Source organism: Nanorana parkeri, unplaced genomic scaffold (genome assembly GCF_000935625.1).
Source record: "Nanorana parkeri isolate BGI_ZX_2015 unplaced genomic scaffold, ASM93562v1 scaffold548, whole genome shotgun sequence".
In the NCBI taxonomy this organism is placed as follows: Eukaryota; Metazoa; Chordata; class Amphibia; order Anura; family Dicroglossidae; genus Nanorana; species Nanorana parkeri.
Genome location: NW_017306816.1, coordinates 723,163 through 737,383, shown reverse-complemented (window position 1 = coordinate 737,383; position 14,221 = coordinate 723,163). Strand labels below are relative to the sequence as shown.

Genomic DNA, 14,221 nt, shown 5'->3' with positions numbered 1-14,221 from the left:
GGGCAGATCTATTTTTTAGCTAAGGCGCGCTGCAGGCCCTGCAGGGTTACCTTCACGGAGAGAGTCGTAACGCATGATAATGTGCTGTACTACCACAAATGCATTATAGCATGCAAGACTGAATGAGCCCTAATACATTGTGTACAAAGCACTGTATAATTATTATTTTCTATTATAGTTTATCTTGCATGAAAATATTTAATTTATTTCCTTTCTATAAACTGTTTTCAAGGGAATGTCAACAAATTAATATGTTCAAACAGATTATTAACAGATGTGCATAAAATATCACAATGATGAGATGTGAATTATGTGCTGTCTTTATAATTAATGTATTATGCGTTTAATAATGTGGTTCTCCACCTCCATAACTCATGCAGACCTACAGTAGATTATAATTGCCCTGTTAGTAATTTGTTGTCCTGGCAGGACAAAGGAAACACTGACCTCGGAGTAATCAGCCGGGTTTGGGCAGTCCTCGTCAGACTTGCCTGCGCTCAGCTCAGGAATTGGTGGTCTCCAGCTCACATCTTTCATGTAGGCATCCCCCTGTAATATTTCAGCAAAGTGTCACATTGTAATGAGTCCAGATACTAATTACAACTATTGTTAGGCAGGTTATGGGCTTCTTTATTTGATTGGGAAATTTCAGGCAACAAGTAAAACCAATTATGGATACACAGCAACTGTGCAATTGTGGATATATGCAAACACTGCAACTGTGCTAAAAATAGTCAAAAAATTCAACTAGAGCGGGCGTAATTAGAAATCACAGGGCCCTATACAAAATATTGCTCAGACTGGGGGAAGGACAAAACCCATGTTTGTTATCAAATGGCAGCAGACAAAAAATCAGGTATCCTGCCCTCCCAGACAGGGCTGTGCTCTGTGGTAGAGCTTTGTAAATCTTAGGACTGAATGGACATTCAAAGAAGAAGAGGGAGCTATATCGGCGTTCAGTGTAACTGTACATTGTAAAAAAGAGAGATCTGCAAGAGGTGGCATACACCTCATTACACTTAGCTATTAATAGGAAGATTTTAAATAAAGATAACTTTTCTAGAGTTCTTCTTTAATGACTGAGCAGGACAACCAAGCAGGAAGCAGGACCTGCATATGAAATAAACTGGTTTACATATACCGATACAAACTCTACATATTTATTTATTACAGGTATTTATATAGCGCCGACAATTTACGCAGCACTTTACATAGTTGCACATTCACATCAGTCCCTGCCCTCAAGGAGCTTACAATCTAAGGTCCCTATCTCGCGTGCATACATAGAGGGCCAACTTAGAGAGGAGCCAATTAACCTACCAGCATGTCTTTGGAGTAGAAAGGCATGAATAGGAAAAAGAAAACCATAGAGTAGAACTTACTGGGAAGGGATCACTCCTGCTTGCAATTTCAACTAGTACGATGGCATAGCTGAAAGAAAAATAATACAGTTGGTGTTTCTTTAAAGAAAAACTCTGAGCAAAAATGTTTTTTAAACCTTGCAGTGGGGCTACACCCACACTACAAGGGTTTAAAGGAGAACTATGGGGTCAGTGTTTTTCCCCATAGTTCTCCTTGGGGTAACGGGAGGACACAAACTAGCATCCTCCCGTTACCCTAAGCTCAGTATACCGCGAGCTACAGCTTGCGGTATACTGAGACGCCGCACCTGGAGCGGATCCCGACTTAGATGACGGGATCCGCCCAGTTGCGTGAGTGACAGCTGGCTCTGCCTATCTAGAGGCAGAGCCAGCTGTACCCGCCCCCTCCCCCGTCCGTTCCGCCAGTCAGCACTGGCAGATCGGAGCGGGGAGAGGGGAATCCAGCCCCTCCCCCTGTCACGACAGAGAGCCGTGACAGGATCGAGAGGTGAGGGAACCCGGTATGTGTTCTCTCACCTCCCGATCTACTGAGCCGACCTGTGACAGTCTCATTGTCACAGGTTGGCTTAGAACTATGACGTGAGTGGAAATCACTCATGTCATAGTTCTCCTTTAAGTGTTCATTTTTTTCTAGGCATCTCACCCGATCCTTAGAGCTGGCTTGCTCTTAGACCGGTCTCTGGAGCCTCTCTCCTTCTCTAATGCAGTGTTCTAAGGATCCTCGGGTCATCACGTTCTATACACTGTGTATAAGTAATGCCGTGACAGCTGCTCAGCTCTGAGAATCGGGTTAGTATAACTTTTTTTATTTTAACACCTAGACGAAAATGAGCCCTTAACCCTTGCAGTGCATGGGGTAGCCCCACTGCAAGGGTTAATAAAAGTTTTCCCCACAGTTAACAAATCAAATATTGATGTCAACGTTTACAGTGTGCATGTGACTTCTCCAATCTATCTCGCATATAATGTGAGCATGGTACTGTGAATATTTAATTGTTTGGAAATAATTGGTCCTTATGATCCTTTGATCTTCACTAAAATTTACATTTTAAAAGTCAACTTTACCAAATCACATGATTATTTTGGGTAAAAAAATACCTCTTAATTAATAATTACACTAGATCCCATTATATTTGGCTACCAGTTTTTACTATAGATAGCCCATTGGCTATCAGCAGTGAATTTAAGTATACCTTTTTGCCTGTTAAAACCTCAGGTATCAGGTATAATTTATTATAAAAGAGGTCAGTAATGGCGGCTTCCGTATTAGGCTAATGGCGGTTTTCCTGTTACCTATAAACATCTCCAGCTGGTGTGGGTACTACATAGGTGCTGTTACTCTGGATGACCTCCGGGGGGCAGTAGATGTGCACAGGCTTTTTCTCCATCAATTCTTTGAGACCGTCTCTTCTATAGACCATCAGCCCGTAGTCTACAAGGGTAGAAAAGTACACAGTACACTATTTTGGTTTAATGAGCACCTGGTAAAATATATATTCATTTTAAGTGGTACGCACATACAATGTATACAAGCATGCATGTTCCCCTAACATGTGTGCCATGACATGGAATTATTTTATAGTAAATGTCCCGCATGATGGAACCCTACCTGAGATCTTACAGACCCAGCGATCATCGATGACACAGTTGCGGGACGTCAGCCTTCCGTGGTAGATTTTGTGATGGTGAAGATACGCCATTCCTCGCGCAATGTCCGTTGCAAAAGAAAGCCTGTGACAAGACAGAAAGAATTCAGAAGCTGACACAATTACACCGGGAGTTTTAAATACATCTGTCCATTGAAAATTGTATAATGTTTTGTCCTACAATACAAAAATGGGCATACCTGTGGGTAAGGGGGTCTATTTATAAACATTTTGGAGGGCCCTTTGTCTGGAGAATATCTGTGAATATGCGCTTTGGGCAAATAATGCCAAAAGCGAATGTTTTTAAAATACTTTTTTCCCAGTTCGAATGTAGTGTTGTAATATTACATTATGGCCATTAGATGGAGCATTTCCCAGTTTGAATGTAGTGTGTTTTCATATTACAATATGGTACTAGATGGAGCTGAGGAGCATCGAAAATAAATACTTATTTCCAAATTTCCAATGGTCCTCAGCTCTATCTAGTATATATATATATATATAAATACTCAGCAATACTCAGTATACCTGAAGAAGAGAGGTTCACTCTCGAAAGCTTGTCTTATATATTTTGCTAGTCCAAGAAGAAAGTTATAATTGCACACTGCAATACTACGTTTTTATATATATTAAAAACAAAAAGATTTATAATTCTATACTGTGTGCAGGCCGTGAAAACGTACCGAAAGCCCCAATTTAGAGGAACATCATCGTTCAGCAGGACATCAGCCAGGCTGCCTTTGGGGCAATATTCTGTGATGATGAAGATGTTTCCTTCTGTTGATCCTCCAATGAACTTACAGAGATTCTGATGATCCAACTTCCTGCAATATCAACATCATGCAATCACTGGAGATGTTTTTAGGTCTCCTAACCCAAATTGACAAAACTGAGAACACTGATAACATTGTCATAGACTACTGAAGGCATCAAAGCATAAGAAATGGCCAAGAAGTACCATCTCCATAAGGACAACAACATTCAACATAGTCCTGCAATCATGAGTAACATTTTAAGTAGTATAGATGGTGTTTCTGACCATCAATTGGACAAATTGTTCTGATATATTTTAATGTGCACCTATGCCCAGACTATGGATGTTAAAGTACGTATATATTCTTAATAAGTAGTAAAACGAGTTTTAAAACAAACCGTGCCTGACCTCCCTGCCTGCTTGTACTGTGAAGTAACTCATTCACAAACGATCCTCAAAGATCACAACAAAAACTCTGAATTTAGGTTTCAGTCAGTATCTAACAGCTTAGAAACACCTGCTGTGTGTTTACATTGGACCAGCCTTTCTCAACCCTTTTAACCCTTGCAATAACGCCCAGATCTTGCATCAAGCTGCGGCAGGGAATTCCATGCTACCAGATGATTGGGTTACATGGAAGGAACTTCTTTCTGTGTTCCAGAGGGGCTTCTTCTAGGTTCGGAGGAGCTCAGGTTCGGACCTGGTTTGGCCTGAACCTGAGCTCATCCCAAGTTGTTAGTGTAAATGTTTCTCCTTATACAGATGCTTGGGTGACATAAAAGGAGCTTCCTTCTTTCAGGTTCTTTCAGGTTCAGAGGAGCTCAGGTTCTGACTTAGTTTGGCCTGAACCTGAGGTCATCCCTAATTGTTAGTATAGATGTACACCCCTTACACTGGAGGTCAATGCAAAATTCCCCCTTGTAATGGTGGTCAATGTAGGTGGAAGATCTATCCACCACTGCTCACTGTTCAAGGAAGCCCTTGCAACCTCCAGAGGAGCCCTACTTGAGAAAGGCTGCATTAGATGGCTTGCAGGCCGCCATGCTTCTGCTTCCATAAAAGGTAAAAGGAAAATTTGTGATTTCAGTGCCACTGAACTGTGAAGATGGATATCGCAACAATGCCTGTAGCTACAGAGATAAATTAGGACTTGTTTTAAAACCCATTCGCTGCTTGTTCAGAATATGTAAATACTTTGCATAGACTAAGCACAGCTTTGCTTTACATTGAGTTGGAAAACCTGAATTCTATGGAAAGGTGAATCCTGGTTTTAATGGTGGAGAGGTCTAAGGGGTGATTGGATAAAACTATGGGGGTTATTCACTAAAGGGTGAAGAGTTTGGAGAAGGCAGGAGAAGTAAACAATCTAGACCAAAATATCTGATTTGGAAAAATTCTCCAATTCAGCTCACTTTCCATTTCAGCTATGTTGTCCTAGATTGTTCACTTCTCCTGCCTTCTCCAAACTCTTCACCCTTTTGTGAATAACCCTGTATATATAAAATGCAAGCCCATTACAACTAATTCATTTGTTTATTGTGCTCAGAGTTTTTTTTTTTCTTACATGTTTTTGTGTTGTGTTTGAGTGTTTTGAGGATCAAAAATGTTTTTTTCATGAAACAATGTAGAGAAGAACAAAGACTATGTCATGTCATAGCATCCAATCAAAATTCAGATTATAGAGTACAGTTTGTACATCTTTATTTGCCTTACTGGACAAGACAGTTTGTGTTAATGGGGCAACTAAGTGACACAGCTTTAGTCACCAGCAGGGCCGTCCCTATAATAAGGCAGCCTTAGGTGGCATCTCATTGGGTCACGTGGGCAGGGGTCAGATGTGCCTGCCGCCCTCTTTCTGGCAAAAGTGTCCCAGGTTGCTAAGAGCTTTTAGCAACCTAGGATGCTCTGGCCAGGTCACTGACAACACTGGTCTCCAGGAGCTGAGCAGTATGCAAAGCCGCCCCAGAACGTCCACGATGAGCAAACACCAGTCCCCAAAATATACCTCCCCCCCTGAAACACACATGATAAGCAGGGAAGCCCCTGGCCACCAGCCACACAATACATTTTTAAGGGTATGTAAACCCCAACAATTAACTTCTCTTATTTGCTCCCTTTCGGTCTATTAAATATATAATTGAAAATATTTTGTATCTGTTTGATAAGTGAAAACTAAAACTGTTGATCTTGTTAGTAATTCTAAGAAGCTGTCCTATGCCCTCTTTACACTTCCTGTGTTATTTCAAACAGCCCTCCAAGTTCTTATCTTGGACTACAGAATGATTATCTTGTATGTATGGTGGAGATCTGAGTGTGGGAATGATAGAATAGTTTAGCAAAAGTCAACTGGGAGTGCTGACACCACTCAGTCCACAAAAATGTTGTGTCCGCATAGTACACAAAAATTTCAGCCCAAAACAGAGTTTAGGAGCTCAGTGCGTTTTTGGCAGATTAACAGCTATTTTTCTGTACTTGCAGGGCCTTTAAAGGGATAGACTATGGGGGAATATGCATGTATTGCAGAGATATACTGCATAGCTTTTTTTGTTTTTTTGGGGGGTGAGGGTTTGCCGTGATATACACTCAAACTCACCGGACATGCTGTACTTCTTTCCTGATTGTTTTAGTGATGGTAAAATTCTTCTTATATATTCTCTTTACTGATACTATTCGTCCATCACTGGAATAAGAGACAGCAGTCTGTTATAGCGGTAGCTGACAATGACACCTTGTCACACAATATATTGTATATGGCAATCATGAGCTTAACAATGCAAGAAAGGGAACATTTGTCTAAATCAGTGGTTCTCAACTTCTGTAACCTCAGGACCCATATTTGTCCTTGGTCATTAAATCGCACCACACTGAAACGCACAGCTTTGCGGTACCACACATTTTGGTGCGCGTGATCGAACTGTGGGCAGAAGGTGAGTTTGGGGTGACATTCAAATGAATGGCAATGCAACGCACTTCCCACACCAGAACCAAAAGTCCAGTGTGGATTGTTGTGCTGTGATGGAGCACCATCTACGTGCATTGCTTGTACAGCTCCCTTGCATGCCCTGTAGAGGTGCCAGGAGACAGAATGTGACATCACTCTGGTTGAGTACCTGAAACTGGCTGAGAATTTCTGCTACTTTGGTACACTTTTCAGTACCAAAGTAGCAGAAGTTGATATAAGTAAGAACGATGTTCCAAATTCTACACTTTTCAGTACCAGACCTGTACAGATCTCTCTATTTCTGAAGTAGAAAAGGTCTTCTAAAAACAAATTACTGATCTCATAAATCATATCTGACGAAGTGGTATGGCTTAACAAAAACACACCTAATGGTACCGGCTGCAAAGAAACAGCACAATGTAAAGGAAATCAAACACAGTCTCTGAACCGCCAAGAGTATTGCTCAACTAAAGTCAATGGGATTTTGGTGACCTATGTTTGATGTGTGTTTTAAATGGATGTCAACTGCAGGAAAACGCCTGTCATAATGAACCTTTATGCAGGCATTCTAGGGGGTGAAACATTGCAGAGAGGATTGCGGAGCCTTTTCTCCACCATAAATAGTCCCCTTACTTTCTGTACTTTAGGACCATTAAAAGTCAAAGGGAGCCATGATGGTTTCTGTACCCATCCCCACATTGACAGTTGGCGAGTGATCATACCCATCTTCCTATTTTACATTATTCTTTCATGTGAGTTTTTTTCTTAAAGAAAGTGATGTAGTTTCTTGAAATAACATTGGATTTTTCAAGTTCTGCATATCTTAGATCTTCTGGATATTTTGATCATTAAATTTACTCACTAGATCCCAGTCTGGATGAAATTTTCCGTAGCCGAGCCACACATGTATACCGTGTTTGCCAGTAACTCCTGCTTTTGTCCCAGATTTGTGTTATTATTCTGTTTCAAACTGATGGTGCTGCCCAACTCGTTCCAGAAAGCATCTCCTATGGAACATCATCAAAGTTATAAAGAGCTTAAGGTAACATACTGCGCTCATAGCAATAGATAACTCAGTACTAGGTACCAGGTGAGTCTTTCACGGTGAGGATCCAGCTCTCGTCCCATAGCATCTTCTGCTTTTGGTACTGGAACCACTACAGAAAGATAACAATAATTCATGAATCCCATAATTTATTAACAGAGTTTGTTTAATATTGTGGGAATATGTATGATAGAGAAAGAACAAAACGGAAAAGGCCTCTACTAGTTGCCCTTAGCTTTGTGCCACCTATGATAATGCACATCAGTTGAGTGTTTAGTGCCATCAACTGGGGAATAGGTGAGTGGGGAGAACAGGTAGACTTCTATATTATTATATCATATACAATAGGCACTTGAAGTGGTGGATTAGTTGTACCATGGGCCCCTTGGCTGTTTTCAGTTAATGTGGCCACCACCAGAGTAATTGTGTCATGAATAAGGGTTAGTGTATACAGACATTTCTGTTTCAGGCCAGCTACAGGTCAAAAGCCAACAGAATGATTGGGGGGCAATTCAATAAAGCACTTGTGACATTTTTTCTGGCATTAGGCCAGATTCAGATAGTTCTTATTTGCGCCACTTTTACAATGTGTCGCTATGGCTGTGACAAATGTAAAAAATATTAATCTCCAGTTTGTAGATAAAGAAACTGGAGGTCATTAAGACCAACTCTAACTTGGCATACAGACACAGGCATGCAAACATGCCCTGCTCTTTATTGACCACTGGGGCCACTGTCATAATTGTGACAGCATCCACCCAGGGCTTGGTGGTTGGTAAGACACTGGCAGTCTAGCAACCAATGACGCATTCCACGGCCCTATGCAGGTGCTGGCTAGGGCATTCGCAGGCTGCCAGCGCATTGTAAACAAAATACTGGTTGACATCATTACCCAAATATGGCAATGGCCTTATTTGGATAAAGATGTCCAAATATAGTAATTTGGCTGACCGAAGACTATATTTGGTCCATAATGTCAGCCAACATCCCCGCCTCTTTGTTTACATTTAGCCTTTGGCTAGGGAATCTCCTGTTTAGCAGCAGAATGAAGCCGGGATGCGCCACTGGTTGTTAGGACGACGATGGCCCCTGTTATGCTTCCAACCAACAAGCCCTGAGTGGGAAGCGGTGTTAGTCTACATGCAACAAATTACCTGTTTCTTACAGGTAAATGAATCTGTCACAAGCACTGATATTTGTCATGTGGAGGCTTGACAGAATTCTAAAGAGTTTCTGCGATACTCTTCATGAATTCCTGAGAGTGTGTTTAGCAAACACAGTTCTGCCTTAAGGTAATGAAGGAATCTTTGACAGAGACAGATGACTGGTTGTCCCATCAATTAACAGAAGATTAAATCTTGGATGTCTGGTTAGAAGCGTCTAAAAATGGTCATCTCGCTTGAAGGTTCATTTAGATTGTTTATTTGAATGTCTGATACAGCCAACACATTTCTGGGGAATTAGACTCCCCTCTCCTCAACAATAAGTAGTGAATTCAGGTAAAGCTGTAACCCATTTGCAGTGAGAACTGGTTCTGTCCACTCATCCAGCCATAATTTATATTAAACTGTACTGTGCAAATAGAAACATTACCACGGACAGTACTCAACTGTGTATTCACTGCATTTAAAGGTATTGATAACCTTGTTAAGATTTTACTTTAAGATCTGTGCCTCCATAGAGAGGATTTTTCTTCCCTTCCTGTTGTGTCTAACACCTATCACCTGGGCAGGAAGCGGGAGAACCCTCCCAATCTTATGGAGACACAAACAACATACAAACCTCCCTCACTCTACTACTAAATGTGTATTCATTGGGAGGATTTTCCCTACTTCCTCTTCTGATGGGGAGACAGGAAGTGGGGAGATTTACCATTGCTTCCTGTTTTGTCAAATAGACAGCAACTAAGGATACAATTCTAAAATGGGGATACAAACGACAATATAAAGTTGATAAATCTTCTAACTCTTCCCTACTCTATGCAAAATGAAAAAAACAATTTTGGTACAGCTGGGCTTTAAGAACCAACCCCGTGTAATCAATAAAGCTTTCATGGTCATTGTAAGACAACATTGCTATACCACAATAGCACAGATGAAGCCACTGCAGAAGAGGGTGAGAGGAAGCGCTATAGCGATCTTCACAGAGGTTGGCATCGGGCAGGGGCCGCAGTCCGCTGGACAAAGGGCACAGATTTCATCTGGACTGCAGACATCATCACCGCACACTGCACACAGCAAGGGACATGATACAGATATGGTTACCAAAATTATACTTTAACTGCATCTGATAAGCACAAGACTTCACAAACTAGAGCAGCCTCGGAGATTGGTGCTAGTGCAGTTATCCGCTCCATATAGCTTAATGTTGGTTCATACCATATAATACACCATTCAGCCATAACATTATGACCACTGAGAGGTGACGTGAAAAACATTGATTATCTTGTTACAATGGCACCTGGAAGTGGGAGGGATATATTAGACAGCACGTGAACGTTTTGTCCCTGAAGTTGATGTGTTGAAAGCAGAAAAAATGGGTAAGTGTAAGGATTTGAGCGACTTTGACAAGGGCCAATTTGGGATGGCTAGACGACTGGGTCAGAGCAACTCCAAAACTAGAGCTTTTATGGCATATTCCCGGTCTACTGTGGTCAGGACCTAAAAGAGTGTCCAAGCAAGGAAAAACAGTGAACCAGCGACAGGGTCGTGGGCGACCAAGGCTTACAGATGCACATGGGGAGGGAAGGCTGGCCTGTGTAGTGCAATTCAATAGAAGAGCTACTGTAGCTCAAATTGCTGAAACAGTTAATGCTGGTTCAGATAGAAGGGTGTCTGAACACACAGTGCATCACAGTTGGTTGCGTATGGGGCTGCATAGCCACAGACCGGTCGGGGTGCCTACATGTGAGCATCATAACTGGACTGTGGAGCAATGGAAAAAGGTCACCTGGTCTGATGAATCACATTTCCTTTTACATCATGTGGATGGCCATGTGCGTCACTTACGGGGCAAGCCTGCGGAGGCAGTGTGATGCTTTGGGCAATGTTCTGATGGGAAACCTTGGGTCCTGCCATTCATGTGAATGTTACTTTGACATATACCACCGACCTAAACATTGTTGCTAATAAAGTACACCCCTTTATAGAAACGGTATTCTCTGATGGCAGTGGCCTCTTTCAGCAGGGTAATGCGTCCTGCCACACTGCAAAAATGGTTCAAGAATCGTTTGAGGAACACAACAAGTTTCAGGTGCTGACATGGCCTCCAAATTCTCCAGATCACAATCCAATCGTGCATCTGTGGGATGTGCTGGAAAAACGATCAATTGACGCCGCACCTTGCATAATCCCCGAAGATAGCGCTAGGTCTTACTTTCGGGGTAGGTCTTATTTTCGGGGAAACACGGTATATAAGAGACAGCATAGGTACCCAAATCTGTCCCAGTATCAGCCTCCTACCACAGCACAACAGTATTCTGCACAACAGTACTCTGGGAGAGGGAGGGGCACCACTAGAAGCCAACCAGACTCTGCTGCGTACACATGTGCTGACAGGTAACATGCTGACAGGAACAGAGAGTAAAGTGAGCAGAGCTGGTGACTTATCACCACGTTGTTGCTCCTTAATTTTCCAGTTAGCTGGTTGCAAATGGCTAGGTAATACCACTGTGCTTATTTTGCATGAAGTTGCAAGCACCCCCATATATTGCTCATAAGTACAAGCCCTAAAACTGGATCACTGGTGGAGACCACTTTGTGTTACACTCTCACTTCCCTTTATTATACCCAGCTTTTCTTAAGCTATCCAGCTATAATGGCACTCATTAAGCACTTTCATATCTGTAGAGGCTTTACACAAATGTAATGAAGCTGCCACTGTTGCTTGTAAGGAAACTGTGGAGACCTCCTGCTCTTCTATGGGAGAGTTACACATCAGGATCTGTGTAAACATTTAGGAAGCGATTTAATTAGGAATAGGATATAATCATTGTGGCATGAGGTACTGGGTAGTTTAGAAGTTGAATTTTGGCTCAGCCTCCAACATGGCTGCCTCCAGTAAATATAAGTGACAGGTGCCCTTTCAGCGGGTGGTTTGTCCAGATACAACAATATCTTCTAGTATTGGTGTGTTACTAGTTTAGATACGACCAGATGTTACAACAATAGAGAAAATGAAGTGACATGATACCGTTTCCGCTCAGCACTGTGGACTCCGATTCTAACGCTGCCTGAAAGCTGCCAATTTTGATATGAGCGATTAATGAAGTCACGCCAAGGTGGACCAGAACAACCTAAAAAAACAAAGTACATGGCATAAACAACACACTGTAAGACTAAAAGAAGCCAATATGATTACAGACCCCCCACAGCTGGCTTAGAGAACCCAAGAGCAGGGCCGGATTTCCCACAAGGCCAACCAAGGCCCGTCCTCAGGGCAGCAGGGAATAGAGGGGCGCATGGATTTAGATTCCTATGTCCCAACACCTGGGACAAGCAGTTCCGGGCGCCGGGCGGGTAGTTGTTTTCCACATTTAGCCTTGCTTTGGGCAAGCAGAGCTAAATGTACAGCAGGGAAGCCACCGCTTGTTTTGTACAAGTGATCCTGGAAATGTCGCCGAGATCACTTGTATGCAGCCTGCGGGTCTGGCATTCTCCATTTATTCTGCTCGGTACTGCTGAGTGAAATGGTGGCGCATTCAGGAACTTGGCCTTGGGGTAGCAGAGAGAGTAAATCCGGCCCTGCCCAAGAGTCCAAACTGATCCGAAAATCCAATCATCTGCGCTGTGTCAGAGTACAGCCTGGGATAATAAATGTTGGCTATACACAAGCCAAGTTCTTAGTAGATTCATCAAATATTCAAAGAACAATTAACTAATATTCTTTATCTAAGTGATTGTAAGCAAGCCATTGATATTGGCATATTTTGCATCTGTTTTACTTGTTCTATATGGTTACTGTAAAGTGATATTAACATTTAATGGTTTTAACGTTATTTCAAATGCTGATGTAATCACTTACAATGGAGGCTGCTTCTTGATATTTTAAAGTTTTAATCTTGTGAAGAACCAGCTGGTCCCTGTAGCGAAGGCCCTGATATCCTGTTTTAGGATGGTTCCTTTCCCTCGCAGGGTCCCATGGAGCTAGTAAGCTGTGTGTGTCTCCACAAACACACAAATTGTAGAAATGTTACCAGCACACCAGTCCTTTAAGGATAGCAAAAGCTTCATTTATTGAAGTTTTATGTCATATGAACAAGCGCTTTCGGGACCACACAGGGTCCCTTCATCAGGCTTTAGCATTGACCTATGAAGGGACCCTGTGTTTACTGATATTTGCAGCGTCATCCGCAGTCACTGCGAGCACCCCCCACTACAAGTGACTTTTCAGTAAGGAGTGCAACAAGGATAGTATTTTTTATCCACAAACACACAGACACAGCAAGGCAATCCGCTCCCTGCTTCCTGTTTTCCCCTCATCCTTCCTCCCTTCTTCCTTTTACAAGCTTGTAGATGAACAGCTGCCGGAGACAGTTTTGTCCCTTGTGACCTTATACTGAACAAGAAGTTCAGGGAAACCGAACTGAGAGAGTTGGAGCTGTTTGGAGACAGAATAACTGTAAGTGCTTGGCAAAAATGTAAAGAAATACTTTGCTGGGCAATGTATATTTGATTGATCTGGATCCATTATTAAAAAATTGTTTGAGAGTTTAATACTACTATAATGGTTGCTTGCAATGACTGATGATAACAACTCGCCAGCAACAGGACTATTAACAGACCACTAACCATTTTCTGTGGAGATGCTCCTTCACTAGATGGACCAGTGAGATTTCACTCTTCCGCTGCCCCCTTGCTAGCAAGTAAGGTTCAGCAGCATTCCAGGCCAGTAAAGGAGCGATTCCATTAGGGGAAATGGTTCCCTTGCCTGGCTAATTCTGCTGCTGGCGATGTGTTGCCAATGGCACAATCACTCAAATGTACTCAACTCAATGTAAGTCTGAAGGAGTGGGTGTTCCTAGGCAGGCTGTATTTACATGCAGATCACCCTAGGTAACCCCCACATGTGATGCTGAGAGCCTGCATGATAGAAAGAACTGAAATCCAAACAATAAAAGAGGTGGGCCAGGGTCAGTCAGGCTGGGAGGGAAAGAACTAGATGATGATGGGTGACCACCAGCCAGGAAATGAGAAGGTCTCTATCTGACTTGGTGCAGCTTCTAATGCTCATTGTGAGCAGCCCATACAACTGTGCAAGACTGAAGGGAAGGTCAGAGTTCAGCTTTAAATTTGAGATCGTACCTTACTTGTCCAGTTCTGCTGGGTCATTTTCCCTGCTTGGGAAATGGTGTGAGTTACAATTTTACCGTCATCAGGGATCCACGGGCCGCAGATCCCTTGTTGTTTCTGCAAAGGTACACAAGAAGGTGTGATTTGTATATTTTGTCACATA

At 42.4% G+C, this 14,221-nt stretch overlaps 1 protein-coding gene across 1 annotated transcript in view; it reads right to left on the bottom strand.

Moving 5' to 3' along the window:
- The window catches only part of LOC108791371 (atrial natriuretic peptide receptor 1-like), a 39,431-nt gene that overhangs the window by 17,979 nt on the left and 7,231 nt on the right, over positions 1-14,221 (bottom strand). Inside the window, exons 5-15 of the mRNA XM_018561848.1 lie at positions 14,071-14,175; positions 11,960-12,062; positions 9,850-9,995; positions 7,811-7,880; positions 7,586-7,730; positions 6,376-6,462; positions 3,712-3,852; positions 2,992-3,113; positions 2,676-2,814; positions 1,383-1,431; positions 448-549 (exon numbers count right to left, since the gene is read on the bottom strand). Of these exons, the coding sequence (XP_018417350.1) occupies positions 448-549; positions 1,383-1,431; positions 2,676-2,814; positions 2,992-3,113; positions 3,712-3,852; positions 6,376-6,462; positions 7,586-7,730; positions 7,811-7,880; positions 9,850-9,995; positions 11,960-12,062; positions 14,071-14,175 (1,209 nt within the window). The remainder of the gene's footprint in view (positions 1-447; positions 550-1,382; positions 1,432-2,675; positions 2,815-2,991; positions 3,114-3,711; positions 3,853-6,375; positions 6,463-7,585; positions 7,731-7,810; positions 7,881-9,849; positions 9,996-11,959; positions 12,063-14,070; positions 14,176-14,221) is intronic.